We start from the raw sequence: 20,547 nt of genomic DNA on the forward strand, positions 1-20,547 counted from the left end.
TAGGTGTCTGGGTCCAGATGCCAACTGAGGCAAACCTTTCAGTGGCTCACCATGCCTAGTCCTGGCCACCGCCCCGCAGAGGAGGGATGGAGGCTGCCAGGAGCCCAGGACCTCTCTGTAGTGGGGGAAATGTGGCATTGTGAAATGGATCAGGAAGCTGTTAGGGACAAATATGAAGTCACCTCCAAAGGAGGGAAAAATCAGGTGCAAAACAAGACAGAGGGGCTGGAATTTGTGCAGACTTCTTTGGCGGGATAACGTGAAATACATAACTTGGGTGGAAGGAAGCCTTCAGGGCTTCTTACCATTATTTGTTTTGATTTTATTTTTGGTTTTTAGACAGGATCTTGCTATGTGGTCCAGGGTAGCCTAGAACCCATGATCCTCCTGCATCGGCCTCCAGAGTGCTGAGGTGACAGACATATGTCACTCACATCTCCAGCCTTTCACTGTTTTCCTTGGGCTTGAGAATGTATTAAATTTCAAAATGCATGATTTCTTTGAAAGCAGGCAAATGTGGAAGGTGCTTGACAAAGCTAACAGAAGCTAGTGCAGGAGCGCCCCAGGCTTGGTTTCTGGCTCCGTCTCCTCTCTGGGCTGGTCCTGTTCACTATTTCTCTTCTTCAAGGTTCAGCAGACAACATGCCTCTTCCAGGAAGCCAAAACAAGCAATGTCTATGTAGTGCTTCCCTGTGAGGGCTGGGCTGGATATGAACCTAAGCTCACCTAAGATAAGAAAGGGAGTCCCAGCCACCAAGCACCTCCTATTGGCCTTTTCCAACTTCTCATTTCTCATTGTCGTTGGTCGTAACTGTGGGCCACACTCACCCCATTTTCTGGATGCAGGCAAGGAGGGCTACAGGAATGAGTGACTTGCCTAAAGCCTCCAGCGTAGAGGAAGCTAGGCATACAGGTTAGTAGGATGTTCCATACACTTCACTCTCTCCTGCCATGTAGATCCATGGCATTCAGAAGGTTCAAAATGTTTCCTGCCCTCGCCTGGGATGGGGAAACCTCTGGCCCTCTATTTAGCTGTCTCCCTAGCATGGTTTGGCTTGCCTTGAAATGTTGAAATTCTCCACCCACAATGCTCCTTGGTGCCCTGAGACGGTTGCTATGGTCAGCTCACAGCCTAAGCATGGCCACCTGGTACTTGGCTATGTCCCCAGCATCACATACCTGCCATAATGGCCAGTGGTTGACTAGCAAGGCTGGTTGGGAGTCTGGATGCTTTACTAGGGTGGTCCTTGACGACATCCCCTGGTTACCTCTGTGGTTATCAATATGTCACCTGTCAGACCCTGAGCGCCAGGTCTGATAATGCCACGAGTTTTCTTTTGACCCAGCTCCCAGGACCCACACAAGAGTCCTTAGAGTTTGGTGTTTCACATGTTAAAGATGCAGAGACCGATGCTGCGTATGGGGAGCGGGGGCGGTAAGTGGCTTGTCCCAAAGCCCTCAGCCTGGTGAGTGGCTTCAGAATGGTCAGATTTGAACTCGGAGCTACCTCTCATCACAACAGACTTTTATTCTAATCTGTTGGTCTTGTTAGTATTCCCACACAAGAACCCTAGCACAAACCCTCCCCAGTGCCAGCCAGGTGCTTGAGGAGCATTGTGGGTGGTGGGGGCAGAGGTTGATGTTCAGTTGCCCCACCTGATCTGTGTAGGTTTTGTTTGTCCGTTTGTCCATCTTTGTCAACTTGATACAAGCTAGCATCCTCTTAGAAGAGGGAACCTCCTCGGTAAGATTAGCCTCTGTGCAAGCCTGTAAGGCATTTTCTTGATTAGTGGTGGATGTGGAAGAACACAGCCCATTGAGTGGTGTCATCCCCTGGGCAAGGAGTCCTGGCTTGTATAAGAAACATCCGTGGCCTCAGCTCCAGCTCCTGCCTCCAGGTTCCTGCTGTGAGTGTCTTCCCTGCGTTCCCTTCATGGTGGACCGTAAGCTGTAAATTGAAATAAACCCTTTTCTCCCCAAGTTGCTTTTGGTCATGGTGTTTTATCACAGCAATGGAAAGCAAGCTAGACGGGGTCTGTCACTGAACACAGTTTAGCTGGGCTGACTAGCAAGGGGCCCTTGGCCTCTCTGGTGCGGCCACCCCCAGCTTTCACATGCGTATCCAGGATGGAACTAGGGTCCTCATGCCTGTGACACAGCACTATACAGACTGTTCCACCCAGAAAACTGGCTGCCTCACGGCTGACTCTCTGGAGCCTCTGGCAATGTGTTTTGAAGAGTGAGTCTCCCCAGCCCCAGGAACATCCCGCCTTTAATCTCGAAGCAGCCCTATGGGGTCAGGGTCAGGCGCGCTACAAGGGAGTTCTCAACCACGATTTATGAAGATGGCATTCGCCCCAGAGGTCTCCTCCTCTGCTGGATGACCCCCTCCCACAAGGAAGCTCACTGAGTTTTTAGAGACCTGTGAACACCCAGGGTGGCTGAGAATGTATGCCCAGCCTGTGTATGTAAAGCACTTGGTACAGGAGAAAGAGGCTCAGGACTTGGTGATGTGGTGACCACTGCAGATACAGAGCCCAGCTACTTTGCCTGCTCTATCTATCCAAAGTGCCTGGGATGGGAAGTCGGCCTAGTTCTGATCTGTGTGGGATGACCTGGTCTTGTCAGCTGCTCGCAGGGAGTCCCCAGGGTTCTCAGAACTCTCTTGGAGGCTCAGGGGAGGGGCACAGGGAGAAGGGCACAGGGGAACCTCCTCAACCTGGCAAGAATCTACCAGAACCACTGCCCACCTAACTCATGAAGGGGTTTCCCCGCCCTGTGCCAGCTGCGCAGACGCCCTCTGTCTCCGTGGGGCCAAGGCAGGAAGTGGGACAGTGCCAGGCCCAATTAAACCTGCCAGGGGAATTAAGGTCAGCAGGATGCAATTATGCCTGTTGGATTTAACAAGGCCAAAGGGAAGGCTTCTCTAGCCAGAGTTCACGGCTCCTTAGGCCACTTGCCCTGGGCAGCTCTGCCTTCCAGGAGCACGGGTCCTGCCCATCTCCAGGCAATCTCATTGGGAATGCAGGGGTTAACGCCACCCAGCACTGCTTCTTGGCTCCCCAAAGGAAATCAGTCTGTCCAAGAGGCTTTACAAGGGCCTGCTTGAGGAGACGCTCCCCCGCCTGACCCTTTCCTCTGTGATGGAAAATTCAGGCAGTTGAGCAACGACAAGGGAAAGGCCGCGTGCACTCCAAACCTTCTATGAGAGCCACTGGGCTGTCATCAGCACATTGCTTTCCTTGTCCTCTCCCACTCGGAGCCCCGTCAGTCCTTCCCAGCCAGTCCTGTGAGAAAGCTCTGTCCCTGTCATACACTCTGTCCTTCCTGCTGAGATTGGTGGAGGAGAGACAGCAGCAGGCATTCTGAGTGTCTCTTACTCGTTTGAATTGTGTGGTTCTTTTCAATGACCCCTTCTAGCTATGACTGGATGAATCATAAGTGAAACCCTGTCAACATGGGCACAGACAGAGCACAGTAAGGGTGACGCTGAGATCTGAAACACACGGTGGGCAGGAGTGAGTTCTCAGCAGAAGGCACCAGGCCGGTGCTCCAAGCTCTCTTTCTGCCTGAGCTCCTGGAATTCATTTCGGAGGAGGGCTGCCTGGGATTGGGTACCAGGAGTTTGTCATTTTGAGCAGCTGAGCAGGACTTCAGATGTTTTGAATGCAAACCCAAGATGGAAGATTGCCATGCCAGAGACCCGCTCACTAGAAAGCATTACCAGAGGCCCAGAGAGGGCCAGCTGCGAGGCAGGCTGTCTCGGGCTGAGTCACCTGGGTACAGCCAGAGGAACGTTCTGGGGACACATCCTTGTCCTGTGAGGCCATCCTTCTTAGCCCAGATGCACACCGAAGCCCCTCAGGGCTTCCATAATCTATGATGTCCCCGCTTCTCGAACTTAGCCAATTACATCAGAGCCTGAAGAAGGGGGCATCTCCCCAGAAGAATCTGAGGTGCAGTCAGGGACTTTCCTGGGAGGCAGGAACTGCTTCTCCCTTGCCTTGAAATCCCTCCAGGGGTGGGAGAAAGTGACGTATGTGGCAGCTGTTACTTTTGACTTGTAGGGGGCGTTTGCACATCCTCCTATCTGAGACCTCTGTAAGCCCAGGTGTTAGGGACCACGTCTCCATCAACCCCGTGTCCCAAACAGCACATGTAATGGTGCTGTGTGGTTGACAGTGACAGATGCTGCTATTCGCCATGTGTTGATGCTGTGCCGGTCAGGCGTCCTTAGCTCCCCTCACCACAGACAGTAGATGTTAGAATCATTCCCTTATCTAAGAGGAAACTGAGGCAGAGAAGAAACTGAGCCAAGGCCTCAGAGGCAGAATTTGAATTCTAACTTCCCCTGGACCCCACGGGTTTCATTTCTTCTGTGTGCCAGAAGCAGTGGCCACTGAAAAGCAAACTCTTGTGTGAAGAAAGCAAGAGCCAGGAATGGCAGAGCAAGCCTTCTTAACCCCAGCACTCAGGAGGCAGAGGCAGGCTACCCAATGAGGCCCTATCTAAAAACATAAGAATACTGGGATATTGTCATCAACTTGATGGCCCCAGTAGTTCTATTAATATGGAAGAATAAATACTCTTTCTTTGGCATGGCTCTGGGACAAGGGAAGCCGGTCCAGCCCCTCCTCTCCTCCTTCCCCCACCCCAGTCCAACCTCTGCAGCATAAACAGCAAAGCTAAAAATAGCTCCCTAATGACGTCAGAGGAACAAGGTCATCTGAAAATTGCCCACAGCCACTGGACACCTCCCTATAGGATCAAGTGGCAGAAGGGTACCCCAGTCCGGTGCAGCTGTTCCAAGAACAGGAAATGTCCCGGGAGCAGGCTTGAGCACAGTGCACGGGAAGGTAGGGGCGACGGGGTGAGGCATGAATGTGTCACGGAGGAGGAGTGGGCCATGCAGAGTGCAGACCCAGGAGTTAGTAATCTGACTTTGTTCTGGGAGTTATTCTCAACACACGATCCCAGGAAACGGCTCAAGAAGTGGAGAAATCGTGTTCTGTCCTGTGGGTGGCCAGGCAGCTCCTAGCCTGGCCTGCCTCTGCTATTTTTAAAGCTCCAGGTCTCTTGGCTAACCAAGCTGTGTTACCATAAGATTGAGGGGATGCCTGGCAAGCTCCGAGGGGCTTCTGGGTGGAGGAAGATGAAGGGTGTCCAAGCTGAGTAGAAGTAGAAGCTGAGAAGGTTCCTCCTGGGTGTAGCCCACCTGACACCTGGGCCACTCTGCCAATCATTCAGGCCTGCTGAAGCTTGTGGCTCTAATGACCAGAAGCTGCCACATCCCTGACAGGAGCCTGAACATCCAGCAGGGCATGGCCCCCATCAAGGGGATTCCTGTTCTAGCAACTGTTGAAAAAGGAAAGGATCTGCCCCGTGGCCTGAGAGGCTTAGCTGGAGTGCCCCTCCCCCTACAACACACATAGACAGTGCCCAGCTCAGAGGGTACCCCAGCTCACAAGCCTCACCCTCCAGGAGCCCCTAAGGACACTCACACCCATGCACAGACCTTGCTACTTCCAGCAGCATAACAAATAATAATAATCGCTGGTCTGTTACGTGACTTGTTGGAAGAATCTATGAAGAATCACTGAAGAGATAAACACCTATTCAAGGAACTTAGCAACAGAAACGGCTGGACAGAGAAACTCTCCAGGGCCCCGAGTAGGGAGGAGAGTGTGCTCATCCTGGGTGTTTCTGAGAGTGGCTGCCAACTCCATGGGAACCTGAGTCAGGATCAGCAAGTCCCCTGCCTGGTACAGTGGTCTCCACCTTTGGGCATGCAACACCTCCCTTGGAGGGTTCATGAAAACACATAAGCCTGGGCCCATACCAAGGGCATCTGATTCAGCGGGGCCAGCATGAGGATGGTGAGTTTGCATTTCTAGTCGTGGGTGATGCTGAAGCTGTGGCTTCATGGAGAAAGCTCTCAGGCTAGGATGCTGAGCCTCCCTTTGCCAGGAAGCCTGCGGCAGTAGCCAACAGTGTTGGTGCACGCGAGGAAACACAGACACACTCAGCGAGACACAGTCAGCATCCCGCCACGGTGGCTGGCTAACTGCTTCCTGGACTGGCCTTTCATTGCCTCACTACACACTTCAAGGAAGGGAAAAACGTGCACACGTAAGGAAGCCAAGAAGAGCCATCGCAGCATCGCAGGCTCAGGGAGCCCAGCACCAAGTCAGCGGCCAGTGGGACCGTTGCCACCAGCTCCGCTCAAGCCCATCCCTTGCTCCTCTCACTTGTGTGAATTCCCATAAACCTCCTGCCTCACAAAGAAGGCACCTGGTTTCCTTTAATTGGCTGCTAATGAGGCCACTGAGCCTGTCCTGTCAGGCTGTTAACCAAGGGTGAACAGCAGGGGCTTCTGGCCACTGCTGGTGACACATACCCACTGACAACTAATACTGAAAATGTGACTCAAGCGTGGTCATAGTCACAGAAGCTAGCAGTGACCATTGGTACCCACAGTGGCCGGGGTCACATTAGAGCCAGGGAAAACTCCCCTTCACCAAGCTGGAGAGGCCCATTCTGGGCACATTGTTCCAATAACCTTCATCATCATCTTTCCTTTCTGAGACTGTCTCCAGCCAGGCAGACCTCAAGCTTGGTACAGCCCAGAGATGATCTTGAACTTCTGGTTCTCCTGCCCCCACTTACCCAGTGCTGGGATTACAGGCATTTGCCACCATGCCTGGTTTAACAAAGAAGCTTGGGATTGAACCTGGGGCTTTGTGCATGCCAGGCAAGCACTCTGCCAACTGAGCTACACCCCAACCCCTACCACTCCAACTAAGATGAGACTGAAGTCCGGAGAATTCGTCATACTCGAGGCCATGAAGCCGGAGGAGCAACTCCCAATTCCCCAATATCAGGTTTGTTTAGCTCTCCAGTGCTCCCCCCAGACTTTGTGCAGGCTTACAAAGCAACTGGTTTCCTCAGCCACCAAAGCCATGAAAAGCAAAGCGCAGCAGGGAGAAATGAAAAGAACAAGATGAGGGCTGGAGGGATGGCTCAGTGGTTAAGAGCATTGCCTGCTCTTCCAAAGGTCCTGAGTTCAATTCCCAGCAACCACATGGTGGCTCACAACCATCTGTAATGAGGTCTGGTGCCCTCTTCTGGCCTGCAGGCAGAAGCATACAAAATAATTAAATAAATAAATATTTAAAAAAAAAAAAAAAGAACAAGATGAGGATTTACTGCATCATCTTAAACCGTCTCCAACACGACTGCTTCCAAGGGGAGAAAAATGAAAAACATGTATCACATCTTGGATGGGGCAAGAGGTAGCTTTATGGAGTCTGTTAGTAATTGAACATTCTGTGCAGTCTTTAACCAGTTCCAAGGTCAAGAGAAACATCAGAAAATATGTGTGTGTCAGAGGACAGCAATATTCAGGGATTAGTTCCCTGGAGTGATCTGGGTTCTGCTTCCAGAACAGCCCTTGGAAAGTCCTCAACAAGATAGCACGCTGGCCTCCAGCATGCTTTATTGACATGCACGTGGGAAAGCAGGGCTGGGAGCTAGAGGCGTTCTGGCAGTGCGCAGCAGCAGGCTTTAAAAGAGCCTGAGCATGGAAGTGAACCGTGGCATCTGAAGAAATTACCTAGGGAAAACTCGGGAGGTGACAAGATGAAAGGAGCCTTATGCATTGTCCTGGCTCAACCTTACTTGACAGAACCGAGACTCAGAAAAGAGGAATAATGCACAGAATGTTCAATTACTAACAGACTCCATAAAGCTACCTCTTGCCCCCACTTTCCAAAAGACACATCACAGCCTCCAGAGCGAAAAAGTCCAAGGACTTTCTCCTTTCCAATCTGACCGGAAGGCTTGGGGACAACAGGTCCACCGTGGACATCAACTTGAAAATGTAGCTGCAAGGCTTTAAAACAACATAACTGGAATTATTTCCAGGAAGGCTTGGCTAGGTGCCAATACATTTTTGGTTTTGCTTTTGCTGGGCGTGGATGTCAGTAATGCTGACACCATGCTAGCTAAAAGCAGCTTTCCATTGCAACTATGAATAACTTGCAAATAAACATGCATGCCAGAATAACGCTGCTGCTGTGCTTTCCCTGTGCTGCGAGTGTGGCATGTACTTGTCTGTGCGTTATGTGCACACCTGTGCCTCTGTGTATGAAGGCCAGAAGTCAGGTGTCCTCATTTATTCTGCACCTTTGAGAGAGGATCTCTCACTGAGCTCCAGAGATCTGCCTGTCTCCCTCCATAGGTGCTGGGGGTGCAGATTCGGGTTCCTATGCTTAGAAAGCAAGGGCTTTATAAACTCTGTCTAACCTTATCCATGACTGCAGCTTTTAGGGGAATTTGTGCTTTTGCGTGTGCACATGTGTGTACGTATGTGTGTGTTTGGGAGCACGTATGTGCATACGAACGCCAGAAAACAACATTGGGTGTCATTCCTCAGGACACCCTCTACCTCATTATTTTTTAAAGAATCTCTTTTTCTTACATTCTAAAAATACGGTTGCATTTATTTACTTATTGTGTATGGATGCATGCCATTGTGTATGTGGAGGTCAGAGAATAACTTGGGGAAGTCCATTCTTTCTGCCATGTGGATCCCTGGGATTGAACTCGGGTCCTAGAGCTTGGCAGCCAGCACTTTCACCCACTGGACCATCTCCCTAGCCCCACCAGTTTTTGAGGCACGGTCTCTCACTTACCTAAAACTCATCAGTTTGGTTAGGATAGCTGGCTGCAAGCCCCAGAAAACTGGGATTTCTTCATCTCTTCAACACTGGGATTACAAGACTATATTTTTATTCGAAAACAGACTTTAGCCCGAGCACAGCAGCTCCGGCTCTTCAATGCCAAGTGGCCATGACAGGAAGTCAGCAGGAGCCTGGAAAGCTTACCATCACCACCTCCCTTACCACCAAGCACTGTTGAGCAGCGTGGCCCCAAACTGCTTCTCACGTTTACTGTTTAGGTAGCTGACTTCTCTGACCTTTGCTCCTGAAAGAAGACCTGAGAATACCGTCAGAGCCCAAACAGGCTGGGTAACAGCCCCTGGCCACGGTCCTTGGCAGAGTCACACACCCACACACAACTGCCCGCAGAGCTGGGGCTAGCAAGTCGTAGCTACTCCAGGCTCTGCATATCAGAAATGGTCAGCATCCCCTGCCCAGTCTTTTCTGTCCCCCTAAAGAGAGGCCAGTTGATGACTCCAAGGCTAGGCTTCTTTCCTGATAAACCTAAATCTCCTCCAGTCTACAGCCTGAGTCTGCAACCACACTTTCTATTTACACACTGCTTTCAGGGAGACCAGGACCACAACACACAGGCATGGCTTGGCCTGAGCTCAGCTTCTGTCATACAAGACAGGAAAGGGCAAAACCCATCAGCACGTTTGCAATGTCAGCTGCTGCCTCCCCCACCCCATGTACGCGCGCATACACAGAGCACTGAGACGTCAGGTATGTAAGAAGGCAGAAGAAACAAGGGGCCCATGCCTCTGCCCTGGACTTTTCTGTAGCAACATTGGCTTTAGCTGAGTAACAAATTGTCCTGGAATTCTTGGCTTTGGAGCAAACATGTCAGCTCCCTGGTTATACCTTCGTCACTGCTCAAAGTGCCTTCCTGCTCTTTCCATAGGCCTGGGTTTGTCCTGTCTCCAGGAAACTTTATATGTTGTCTAAAGTGAGCGTCCCAGCAGGCTGCAAGGCAGATGGCAGCTCAGGCTTCAGAATGTTGACCAGCTCCTACCAGGTTCCACACCAGACTGACAGCCTCTGCAGAAACAGGAGCCTAGCCACGTGGATCACAGCTTTTGTAACTGCTGCTGTCAGCACTGAGGAACTTCCCCCAGAGACTTCTACAAATTGAAAAGACCCAGAGGTGTGCACCTATAATCCTAGCACTTGGGAGGCTGAGGAAGAACCATCCATAGTTCAAGGCCAGCCTGAACTCCAGTGAGGCCAAAACTAGCTGTGCTATATTAGGAAGCTCTGTCTAAGTAAAATAACAGGAGAAGGAGGTTCAAGCAGGCCCTCCATTTATAATACACAAGTCCCCAAGGCTCAAGAAGGCCAAGCCAAGGCCAGGTGTTGCTTATCTGTCCCTGGACTTCAGACTAGCACTTGTTGCTAGATTCCCATGAGACTTCACACTCAGAAAGTCAGGACCTGCTCAAGATTGTACATGAGCGGCATCATTCAAAGCCAAACCACACTGAAATGAGCATGAAGCAGAGTGATGGAATTTGTATATAAAGGCAAAGGAGGGAACGTGTGTGTGCAGAGGCTACAGGGAGAATACAAGAAACTGGTGACACCATCTCTGGGGAGGACAACTGAACAGCTGTGACAAAAGCTATGCCTTTCTACCTTCGCAGCTTTGAATCATATGCATGCTATGTATAAGCTTTCCAAAACCAAATCAAGAGCATATATATATATATATATATATATATATATATATATATGGACTGGAGCTAGAGCTCAGTGGTAGAGCACTTGCCTAGTTAGTACAAGGGACTAAGGTCACTTTCTAGACCTCCCTGCCAAGTATTTGTGGGCATTGCTTGATAAATATACACACACCTACAGAGACATTTCAATGAAACCCAGTATGGACGGGTTACTCCTAAAGAATACGAGGTGACGAATGTCAAGCATGTGTTCTACATAGCATGCACCATTTTGTGGGCAAGGAGCAGTACTACTACAATAGCAGCTTCTCTTCACCAACGCTGCTCTGCCAGGCAGGGTACCGAGCTGTGAGCCCGAGTCACGGCCATCTGGTACTAAAATGCTAGAGCAAGCAATACCAACCACAGTCTGCATACCACTCAGGTCTACTTCCGGGGACAGAAACTCGATGGAAAAGAACCTGGAGGGAATGAAACAGCAATCAGAACAGCAGCCAAGCTACTGCACAGGGGCAAGTGATGGGCTGAAGGAGGGTGACAATGGTCTTGCCTGAATTGGCACAGAAACATGCAAGGGGAAGTCAAAACAACCTTGAGATTCACTCCCCAAACTGTGGGGAAAGAATATTGCATACATAATAAATAAATAAATAAATAAATATTTAAAAAAAAAAAAGAATAGGCCTTGCTTTGCTTAGTCTCCACAGCCAATCTGTTAGCAACAAAGTACATTCAGAGGGGCTAGAGTCACGGTTCTTCAACTGCATGCAACTCCAACGTCAGAGGTCTTTTGGTCTCTGACAGCACATACCCTTAAACATTAAAATAAAAGCACTCAGAATCCAACCACACTTACCATCCCTACCACAAACTCAAGCCCATGTTACAGTCGGTCCCCTACTGGATGGAACCTCCTTGCCAACAGCCTCATCAAAATGCCACAGGCTCCCCTGCCACCAGGCTGCTTTATTACAGACACGTGCCCACTGTTCGTCTCCCTGACTGAAGTATAAACAGGTCTTTTCTGTTGCTTTAGCTCTTCTCTGGATTTGCGGAGGCTGGCAGTGCCAAGCTGTGCATGTGCAGCACCATGTCCTTGCAGAATGACTAGATGACGAATAAAGGAGGCGCTCTCCGCACTGCTTTGTGGGCCGTCGGGAGGACCAAGATCACACATCACACTACAGAAAACCCTGGTTCTGTGACAGAACCTCTGACTAAAGTTACAAAGGCTTGTATAAAATAAATTTAAAAGGTAGTCACTGCATGAACAACAACCACAACAAAAAGAATATAAAAATAGGCTCAATGTCATATACGATGCTGAGAACTATCCTGGCCACAAAATGAACATCTTTTGCAGTGGACTTGGAATTAGCTTCCGAACCCCACATGGTGATTATCTGTAACTCCAGTCCCAGGGCATCTGGACTCCTCAAACACCCACTGGTACAAGTATACAAGAATTCCACGTACATACACATAGGTAAAACAGCCACACCAAATATAATCAACAGATTTCAGGAAGGAAGGAAAAAGAGACAATGGGAACTTCTGAAGCTGAAATATGCGCGTTTGCACTGGGCAAGAGCCAAGAGCCTACAGGGCCACAGGTGAAGTGCTATGGTTTGGATGTAAAACACCCCCATAGGCTGGTTTGTTTCTTGGTTCCTAGCCTGGTACTGCTTTGGGAGGCTGTAGAACCTCTGTCCTGTGAGGTCCATCTGGGGAATGTAAGCCAACAGGGTACAGGCCCGTGGAGCTTACAGACATGTCTTAACTTCCAGCCCGAGTGGTGCCTTCTGGACACCCTGCCACAGACTGAACTACATCACCTTGTCATCCCCGTCAGGAGGATGGACAGCATTCCTGGAAAACAGTGAGCAGAATATATCCCTGTGACCTTTAAAAAAAAATGTTATTCCAAGTCAGGTTTGAAAATGCAGGCTGCACCAACGGTAAAGAACGTGCTTCAACAGCAGCTCTGGATGAAGGCGTCCGTGAATCCATGCCGTTGTCTTCCTTGGTGCCATTAAGGACGGCCCCTGCCTCAGAGCACAGAGCTCCTTAACCACAGACTCTATCTGAACAGTGAATGAATCTGACAGATTGGAGGCTTCTCATTCATACTGTAACGGAAACCACAGCCCAGGATTTAACGTCCTTTATTTTGTGCTTAAAATATACATAGAAAAGAAGGGTGGAGGGAGATTAGGAGAAAATGATTAGCCTGTGCTAAAGTAAGCACTTGAAATTCTAGTCAGAGCTAAGCCCAATGGTAAAGGAGCAATTGATGTTGGAAGGAAGACAGCTACAAGAAGTCTGGTTAAAGCCTAAATGAGCTGTGTCTCATTAGCTCAAAACTGTTTATAATGATCCTCAAGAAAACTGGCATCCATAGTTGTCAGGTCCACTGCCACGCAGAGGTGGCCTGAGAAAAGGCTGTCTCTATGCCCGGTGTGATGCACAGAGCATCTACTGGAATCGGGTGGAGAATTTAGGAGACACGGGCACAGTCAGCGGCAGCTCGCTGGACTTCACCTCCACGGCTGTGTACTTGCGGATCGGATTCGCCTTGTGCACCTGAGGAGGAGGAGAGCAAAACTCCAGTGAGAAGGATGCTGCACAACTACGCAGTCGCTTGCTTTGTCTTTTATAGGAAAGCGGTTGGAAAGCTTGACAGAGCCCAATTACAAATATCAAATGGAGAAGTAGGGTGTCCTAACAGGTTTCCACTGTCGCTTACTGGGTCCCTCACTAAGAATGTCAAACTCATCCTCAGTGTAGCTTACTAGGGAGAGTAATAGAGCCTTTCTCAACCATGGCAGACAAAGTCACAAGGTAAAAAATTGTGCCAGAGCTTGGAGCAATGGCTCAGGGATTAAGTGAGTGCATTGACAGCTCTTCCAGAGGACCCAGGTTCAATTCCCAGCACCTACAACCATCTGTAACTCTAATCCCAGGGCATCTGTCACCCTCCTCTGACCAGAGGACACCAACAAAGCACACACAGGGTGGATATGCATACATGCAAGCAAAACACTTATATAAATAAATTAATAAATCTTAAAATTAAAAAAAAGTAATATTTTTAAAAAGGAGACCTAATGCCCCTTTTCTAGCTTCCATGGGTACTCCAATGCAAGTGGTACACAGAAGTATGTAGTCAAAACACTCATATCTAAAAATAAAAAAATATTTAAAAAAAAATCACCAGAGTAAAGTTTTAAGCTTATTTGATTGACTTTTAGTATTCAACAAAATCAGTTCAAACCTAAAGACAGAAGAGCAATAATCAAGAAGGCTGCTGGAGCGAGAGGTGTCAGCCACTCATGAAGAGTGTAAGATCAATCTTAGAGTTAGCCAGTTTAATGCAGCAACAAGCAGCAGTGACTACTTGTGCTTAGGATGCTGCAAGGACCTACACCGAGAATCGCTATAGAGATAGATTTATACTGGGAACAAACTCAGGTACCAGGCAGGTAGCTGAAAAAAAAAAAAAAAAAAAGAAAAGGGAAGAAAAAAATAACATGACAAAGTAGAGGCTGATTTTCGGGGTGTACGTGGGAGAGACGGTACTGTTCCCCTCACTAGGCTGTCAGGTGGATGTGGAATAGCTTGCCCCAGCTCCACCAGAAAACACAACAGAGACGAGCCAGGGTTTGGCAGTGCACACGCTGCCCAGTCGATTACCAGTTCTCTCCGTAGCCTGGCCAGCTCCTCCTTTTGCTGCTGCTCTTCCTGTTGCCTGGCCTCCTCCAACTGCTGCATCTTCCAGGCTTCCATTTCAGCCGTCCTCTTCTCCAGCTCCTGCCGCTCCTTGGCCCTCTTCTCGGTGGCCAGTTGAAAGGGTTCCTGAACTAGAGAACCAGAAGGGTTCTCTGAGTACAGAAACAGAGACAACATTGATGCAATGCAGTACTTCATAAACCTAGTCCCCCAGGACTAGGCCAAGTGGAGAGACTTGGCTAGCACCCAAAGGCCACTGAGGAAGAAGCGTGAAGTAAAGTCACATTACAGACTTGCAATGCTGAGTAGCTGGGAAGGCTTACCGAAATAATTTAGTGTAAATGAGACAAAAGCAAGACCCAGAGAGGTGAAGTAGCTTGCTCAACCCTGTATGCTAAGTAGAAGAATCCCAACTTCCTGCCATGTTGCCCACAGTTAAGAAATCTCCACACCCTTCCCTCATCCACTGGCTCTCTTCCTGGGTATGACTAGCCTGTGACTATCACTGAAAGGCCAGCTGTGTCTCCCACGACTCCTGTTCTACCCCAGTTGCCCCAACACACGACACCTTAAGGGTGCTACTAGGTCCAACAAGAGCAAAAGGCCGGGTCTGAGGGAAGAAAGCTGCCATCCTCTCAGAGAAGAGTTCTTGTTGGCATAGCAAGTCCTAGAAACCCATTCTGGCCCAGCCCCGGGTAGCACATAAAATACTACCAGCAACTGATTTCTTCTCCTTCTTGGGAACAAAGGGCTCTTGGAAGATGACAGTGTTTGGACGAGCCTTGAAGCAAGCTGCTTCCTTCTGCTGCTTCTGCTCTTCCTCCAGCTGTTAAAAGGAAAGCCTGTGAGACAGCAGCATACAGTGGCTCCTGACGACTGCACCAGCAGCACACATTCGGGAGGTTCTGGACTGCCTGTTAAAAAGCTAGCACTTCCTACACCTTATTTCCTGTGAGTGAGTGGTCAGACCCAGAGGCTCAATTAAATCAGGGTTAGTTTTTGTTTTGAGGAGAGAAAGAGAATAGTGATAGTAGCAAGATTAGATGACAATTATACCAGCCTATAAGCAATCAATCAATCATGCCTTTAATCGCCTATTATGATATATAAAGATCAATTATATCACATACCATGCTGAGAAAACAGCCTGTCTTATTGAGAACCAATTCTCTCAGCACGATTTTTTACCAAAGCACCAACTTAAGGAAACAGATGAGAAAGGAGTTACAGAAACTCTTGACTAAGGAGTCCTGCACCACCAGGTGACTGCTAACGGAGAAGCAAAATTCAGCCTTCTGGCCAAATGCAACTTGAACTAAGAATAGTATTTACATGTTCAAATATACATATGGGGCAAATGGGGCAAATGGGGAACGAAATTATTTGACAAAAGTCATACATAACCTATTAAACTTAAAATAAACGTTACCTGACCTTTTACAGAAAAACCAATGTGACTCCTGGTTTACACAGAATATACTAAAGTAATCAAATCTCTCATCCCAGACGATTTCAAGAGATAGTGGATCTACCTGTCCAACCTCTAGTCCCGCCCACTCACTACACAACCATCAACCAACAACATTCCAGCTGCTCCCTATTCCTACCTGGTGCTTCCACAGCTCCGTCTTATAGGCGCCTCTCTTGTCTGTCTCCAGCAAGAAAGGCTCAGCTTGAGTCACATTCTTTACCTTTTTCTCTGGCAAATTAATGGTGTCAAAATCGGGCAGAGGAAGTGCCTTGAACTTGGGCACCTAATGGAAAAGCAAACAGAAGAGTAACATAAGGATCTTCGATCAATGGGGAAGTCAGGAAAACGTATCCCACAGAGGACATCTGATTCTGTTGACGACTTCGGTACCTTCCCATCTTCAAATCACTGAATAAAATAGATAAACACAAAAACTTACAAGGAACTCTTGCCAGACTTGGCAATGCACACCTATATGCCCAGACCTCCGGGAGCTGATGAAGCAGGGTTAGGAGATCAACGCATCTGCCTAGACTACATAGTGAGACAATTATCTCAAAAGTCAAGCAGAACCAAAAAAAAGCCTATTAGCAAGTATGCTGGTGAGCATTTTGCCAGCTTGACACAGTCAGGGTTATTTGAAAAGGGGAAAATTCAACAGAGAAAACATGGCCAAACAAGAACCTTCTTCCCAAGCCAGGCGGTGGTGGCGCACACCTTTAATCCCAGCACTCGGGAGGCAGAGGCAGGCGGATCTCTATCAGTTCGAGACCAGCCTGGTCTACAAGAGCTAGTTCCAGGACAGGCTCCAAAACCACAGAGAAACCCTGTCTTGAAAAAAACAACAACAAAAAAAAAAAAAGAACCTTCTTCCCAAGTGCGGTATTTTATCATAGCAATAGAAAGCAAACTGAGACAGATAGAAAGCAATATTTGTTCCTAAGAATGTGCACGAACCTGAAAGACAGGAAGCTAAGTCAGTTCTCAAAGCCACATGGTCTAGCAGAAAAGCAATTGACCTTTCTCTATCCCAAAGAAAACCTAGGTTTTCCTCCTAATCCTTCCAATACTAGCCTCCTTGTGCCAGGCAGATTACTTAAGTTACTTGCCCAAAACAGATTTCCAAAGAGGTCTTGCAAGCATCAGTGGAAAGCAATGGTTTTAATAGTAATTTCATATAAAAGGCATACATATACTTTTCATTAGAAACTATATTTTCATATATTTAGTAAAAGTTCCCTGAATGCCAAGCAGTGTTGGCGCACACCTTTAACCTCTGCACTCGGGAGGCAGAGGCAGACCTAGCTCTGTAAGTACGAGGCCAGCCTGTTCTACAGAACAAGTGCCAGGACAGGCTCCAAAGATACACAGAGAAACCCTGTATCAAAAACCAAAAACAAAGTTCCCTGAGTGAGGTGTGGTGATACATCCCTATAATCCCAGTACTTAGGAGGCAGAGGCAGGACAAACACAGATTCAAAGCCAGTCTGGTCTACACAGCATGACACTGCCTTAAAAAAAAAAAGCAGAGGGGGGAAAAGCTTCCCTTTAAGAGATCAAAGAATAGTATTTTGCAAAATAAAATACCTACCTCTCCTTTCTGCATTTCTTTTATTTTCTTCTCCTTCTGCAACTGGCGCTCTTTGTCCCGGGTATCAAAGGAGAAAGGGCACACCTCCACAGTTCTGGCCTCTGGGATGTGGGGCTTGTATGGCACCCCATAATGTGGCACAGGTTGAGCTCGTATCACGACTGGTTTATCCTCTTCCTGAGAGAGAAACTACAGTTTAGAAACAAGACTCCTCAAGACTCCCTGCCCACCCACCTCAGAACGGGAATTCTCAGAAGGCACTGTATGAGATTAAGTCACTCAGCCTGAGATGTGACTACAGAAACCTAGCTTCCTTTTCTATCAAAGATGGACAATGCCAACTCAGCTGCCACACCACAGGTCATTGCAACGTAAAAACATTTGGTAAACGACAACACAGTTACTCTAAAAATCTCAAGTTCCTCACAGGGATGCTGGAATAACTAATGAGACCCAACAGACAAAATGAGGAGCAGAAGAAAGTACTAGGCAAGCATACTTCCACCTTAGACTCTGACTCAGACTCTAGACTCCACTAAAACATGTGACTGGAATTAATGGTTGCCAAACCCAGAATAGGACCAAGTTAGTTGTTTGGGTTCAAGCTAGTAACATAAGATTACCGTGTATTTTAGTTTCCACTGAACCTATAAAAAGGTTTATGCTGAGGTTTGCTATAAAATTACCCTAACTCTGGATATATATAGATAAAATAGGAGATGTAATAAGAAGCCAGCATGATCAATGACAATTAACATTTTATAGTTCCATGAATCACCACTTTCAGACACCTTTGTGACCCTTGTGTATCAAGGACAATACAATGTAACTGCTTTTTTAAAAGTCCCTCTCTGAGCAGTGACAATAATTCAGGGAACTCTTGACCATGTTACAAAGCCAGCATGACCAATGCTAGAGGAATGGACAAGCCTCTGGTGCTTAACTTCCCTGCTGTTTTCACAGACTGCAACCCGTTATCGCTCAGTCGAGAGTCACACCTTACCAGTCGCTCTCAGAGGAGCAAAACAGATGGTCAAACATTCATATCATTCTTACAGACTAGAGCTGATTGCCTTTGGGCCCCATTAATTGTAAAAACTCAAATTGATGATGCAGAAAAAAAGGAAACATCCTCCTCCCAAGCAATCACCTCATCTTCTCTGGGGGGCAATCGAATTCTGTTCTTCAATGCAAAAACTGGTGACTTGGGGACAGTGGCTGGAATTACCTTCTTTTCAGGAACACCCTAGAAGGAGCACACAGTTCAATTAAATATTCCAGAACAATATTTCCAGTACACAACATGAAATACTAGAACCCAGGCTGAGAAAATAAAACCCAGATGAGCAGACACTTGCCAACAAGCCTGACCTGCATTTGATCCCTTAACCCATGGTGGAAGAAGAGAACCAACTCCCAAAATTATCCTGACCTCTACATGAGTGTGCAAGGACTAACACTCTCATACAAACATCACACACACACACACACAAAACCAAAAAAGGGAAATTAAATGCTTTCAAATGTTCATGTGCTGAGACAGCAGAGGCCTCCACTGTGAGCATTGTCAGGACCTCCAGGAGCCTCACTCACGGAAACCAAAACTGATCATGTGTAAATTCAGTATACAAAATGGTGCAGTATTTGCATTAATTGATGTACATCTTCTCATATAGTTTATGTCATTATTGTATTACTCATAATACCTAACACGATGAAAATGTGTTAGATATATTTATTCTAGCATATTTATTATATCATATTATGTGAATTTATTATATCATACAATGTAGGGAATATTAGCCAAGGAAAGAAGTTTGTACATGTAATGTATTTTTTTTCTAAATATTTTTCCATCCATGGTTAGTTGAATTCACAGATGCAGAACCCATTAATTACAGTTGATTGTACATGCAAAAGTTTATTGTACCTATTTATTTTTATTTTATGTGTATGAGTATTTGGCTGCAAGTATGTATATATGTGCACCATGTGATGCCTGGTATCAGAGAGGTCAAGAGGGCATTGGGTACCTGGGACTGGAGTGATGGAAAGCAGTACACCACAACCTTATGGGTGCTGGAAATCAACCCAGCTCCTCCAAGAGTCATGAATGCTCATAACTGCTGAGTCATCTTTCTAGAAAGCCCCAGATTTTCTGTTTTCTGAAGACTTCTATCTTCACAGGAAATTCAGTCCGCAGACTTTGTCATTAATATGCTTTCACATGTTTTAAAAATCTGTATTAAGTGTTTTGCCTTGGGTTTCAGGTTCCCTGGAGCTGAAGTTACAATTCTTACTACAACAAATCTGACGTTCGGCTACACCCAGCACAGATGGACAGACAGCACCACTGCGTGGTGAACTGCACTAGGACTGTGACAAGGGAAGAAAGCCTGGAAGCCAGGGTTCTGCTCTAGCCCAGCTCTGCTTCCCACCTGCACGAGTGAGAGCACATCAACAGCTTCCTAGGCCACAAATTCTCACAAAGCAAAGCAGTTCAATATCTAAGGACTCATTTAGTTTGGAAAGACCCCCTCCCCTTTCATTTTTTTTTACCTTTCTCTGCTTCCAACCCGGGGATACAGTAAGAGTAGTCTGCTTACAGCATAAAGAGAAGCAATGAAACCCCTAAGCAGCAGCCACACAGACAGCTCGCAGAGCAATCGATCCTCATAATTTCAGAAAGGAAAAGGTGTTCTGTAAGGAATGATCTGGAGTCCAGCATGCGTATCAGTTGTTTACAAATACCTGTAACTCCCATGAATCATATAACCCCCCCTTTGACCTCCATATAAATAAAACAAACCTTTTAAGAAAAAAGAAAGAAGCCGGGCGATGGTGGCGCACGCCTTTAATCCCAGCACTCGGGAGGCAGAGGTAGGCGGATCTCTGAGTTCGAGACCAGCCTGGTCTAGAGAGCTAGTTTCAGGACAGACTCCAAAGCCACAGAGAAACCCTGTCTCGAAAAACCAAAAAAAAAAGAAAAAAGAAAGAAATCTTTGGGGAACCAGTGAGATGGTTCAGGGGGTACAAGCGTTTGCTGCCGAGAATGGTGATCAGAGAGTTCCATTCTTGGAACTCCCAAATAAACACAAAAAAGTTATGGTTAGCCAGGAATAGTGGTGTACAACTTCAATCCCAGACTTATCTCTGTGAATTCAAAGCCAGCTTGGACTACAAAGCCAGTTTCAGGCTAGCCAGGGCTACACGAGTGTCCCCCCCCCCCGCCCAAAAATAAATAAATAAATAAAAAATAAAAAGGAAAGATAAAAGTTAGTCAAAGCCAATGAGGGCCTCTATTAGACACGAAGAAAAAGCCAGGCGATGGTGCTCACACCTTTAATCCCAGCAGCA

At 47.5% G+C, this 20,547-nt stretch overlaps 1 protein-coding gene across 2 annotated transcripts in view; it reads right to left on the reverse strand.

The window, feature by feature from the left end:
• Positions 1 to 12,549: 12,549 nt before the first annotated feature.
• Tpx2 (TPX2 microtubule nucleation factor) overlaps positions 12,550 to 20,547 on the reverse strand; it is a 47,609-nt gene continuing 39,611 nt past the window's right edge. Inside the window, exons 13-18 of one of the 2 annotated variants that reach the window (XM_041670426.1) lie at positions 18,341 to 18,436; positions 17,191 to 17,367; positions 15,736 to 15,882; positions 14,843 to 14,954; positions 14,093 to 14,259; positions 12,550 to 12,982 (exon numbers count right to left, since the gene is read on the reverse strand). In XM_041670426.1, coding sequence (XP_041526360.1) covers positions 12,875 to 12,982; positions 14,093 to 14,259; positions 14,843 to 14,954; positions 15,736 to 15,882; positions 17,191 to 17,367; positions 18,341 to 18,436 — 807 coding nt within the window. In that variant the 3' untranslated portion in view covers positions 12,550 to 12,874. Of the gene's footprint in view, positions 12,983 to 14,092; positions 14,281 to 14,842; positions 14,955 to 15,735; positions 15,883 to 17,190; positions 17,368 to 18,340; positions 18,437 to 20,547 lie in introns of both variants that reach the window. The other variant, XM_041670425.1, reaches the window with a different exon arrangement.

This window comes from Microtus oregoni, unplaced genomic scaffold (assembly GCF_018167655.1).
Source record: "Microtus oregoni isolate MIOR12 unplaced genomic scaffold, Mior012 000020F_ref0000438, whole genome shotgun sequence".
NCBI classification, from domain to species: Eukaryota; Metazoa; Chordata; class Mammalia; order Rodentia; family Cricetidae; genus Microtus; species Microtus oregoni.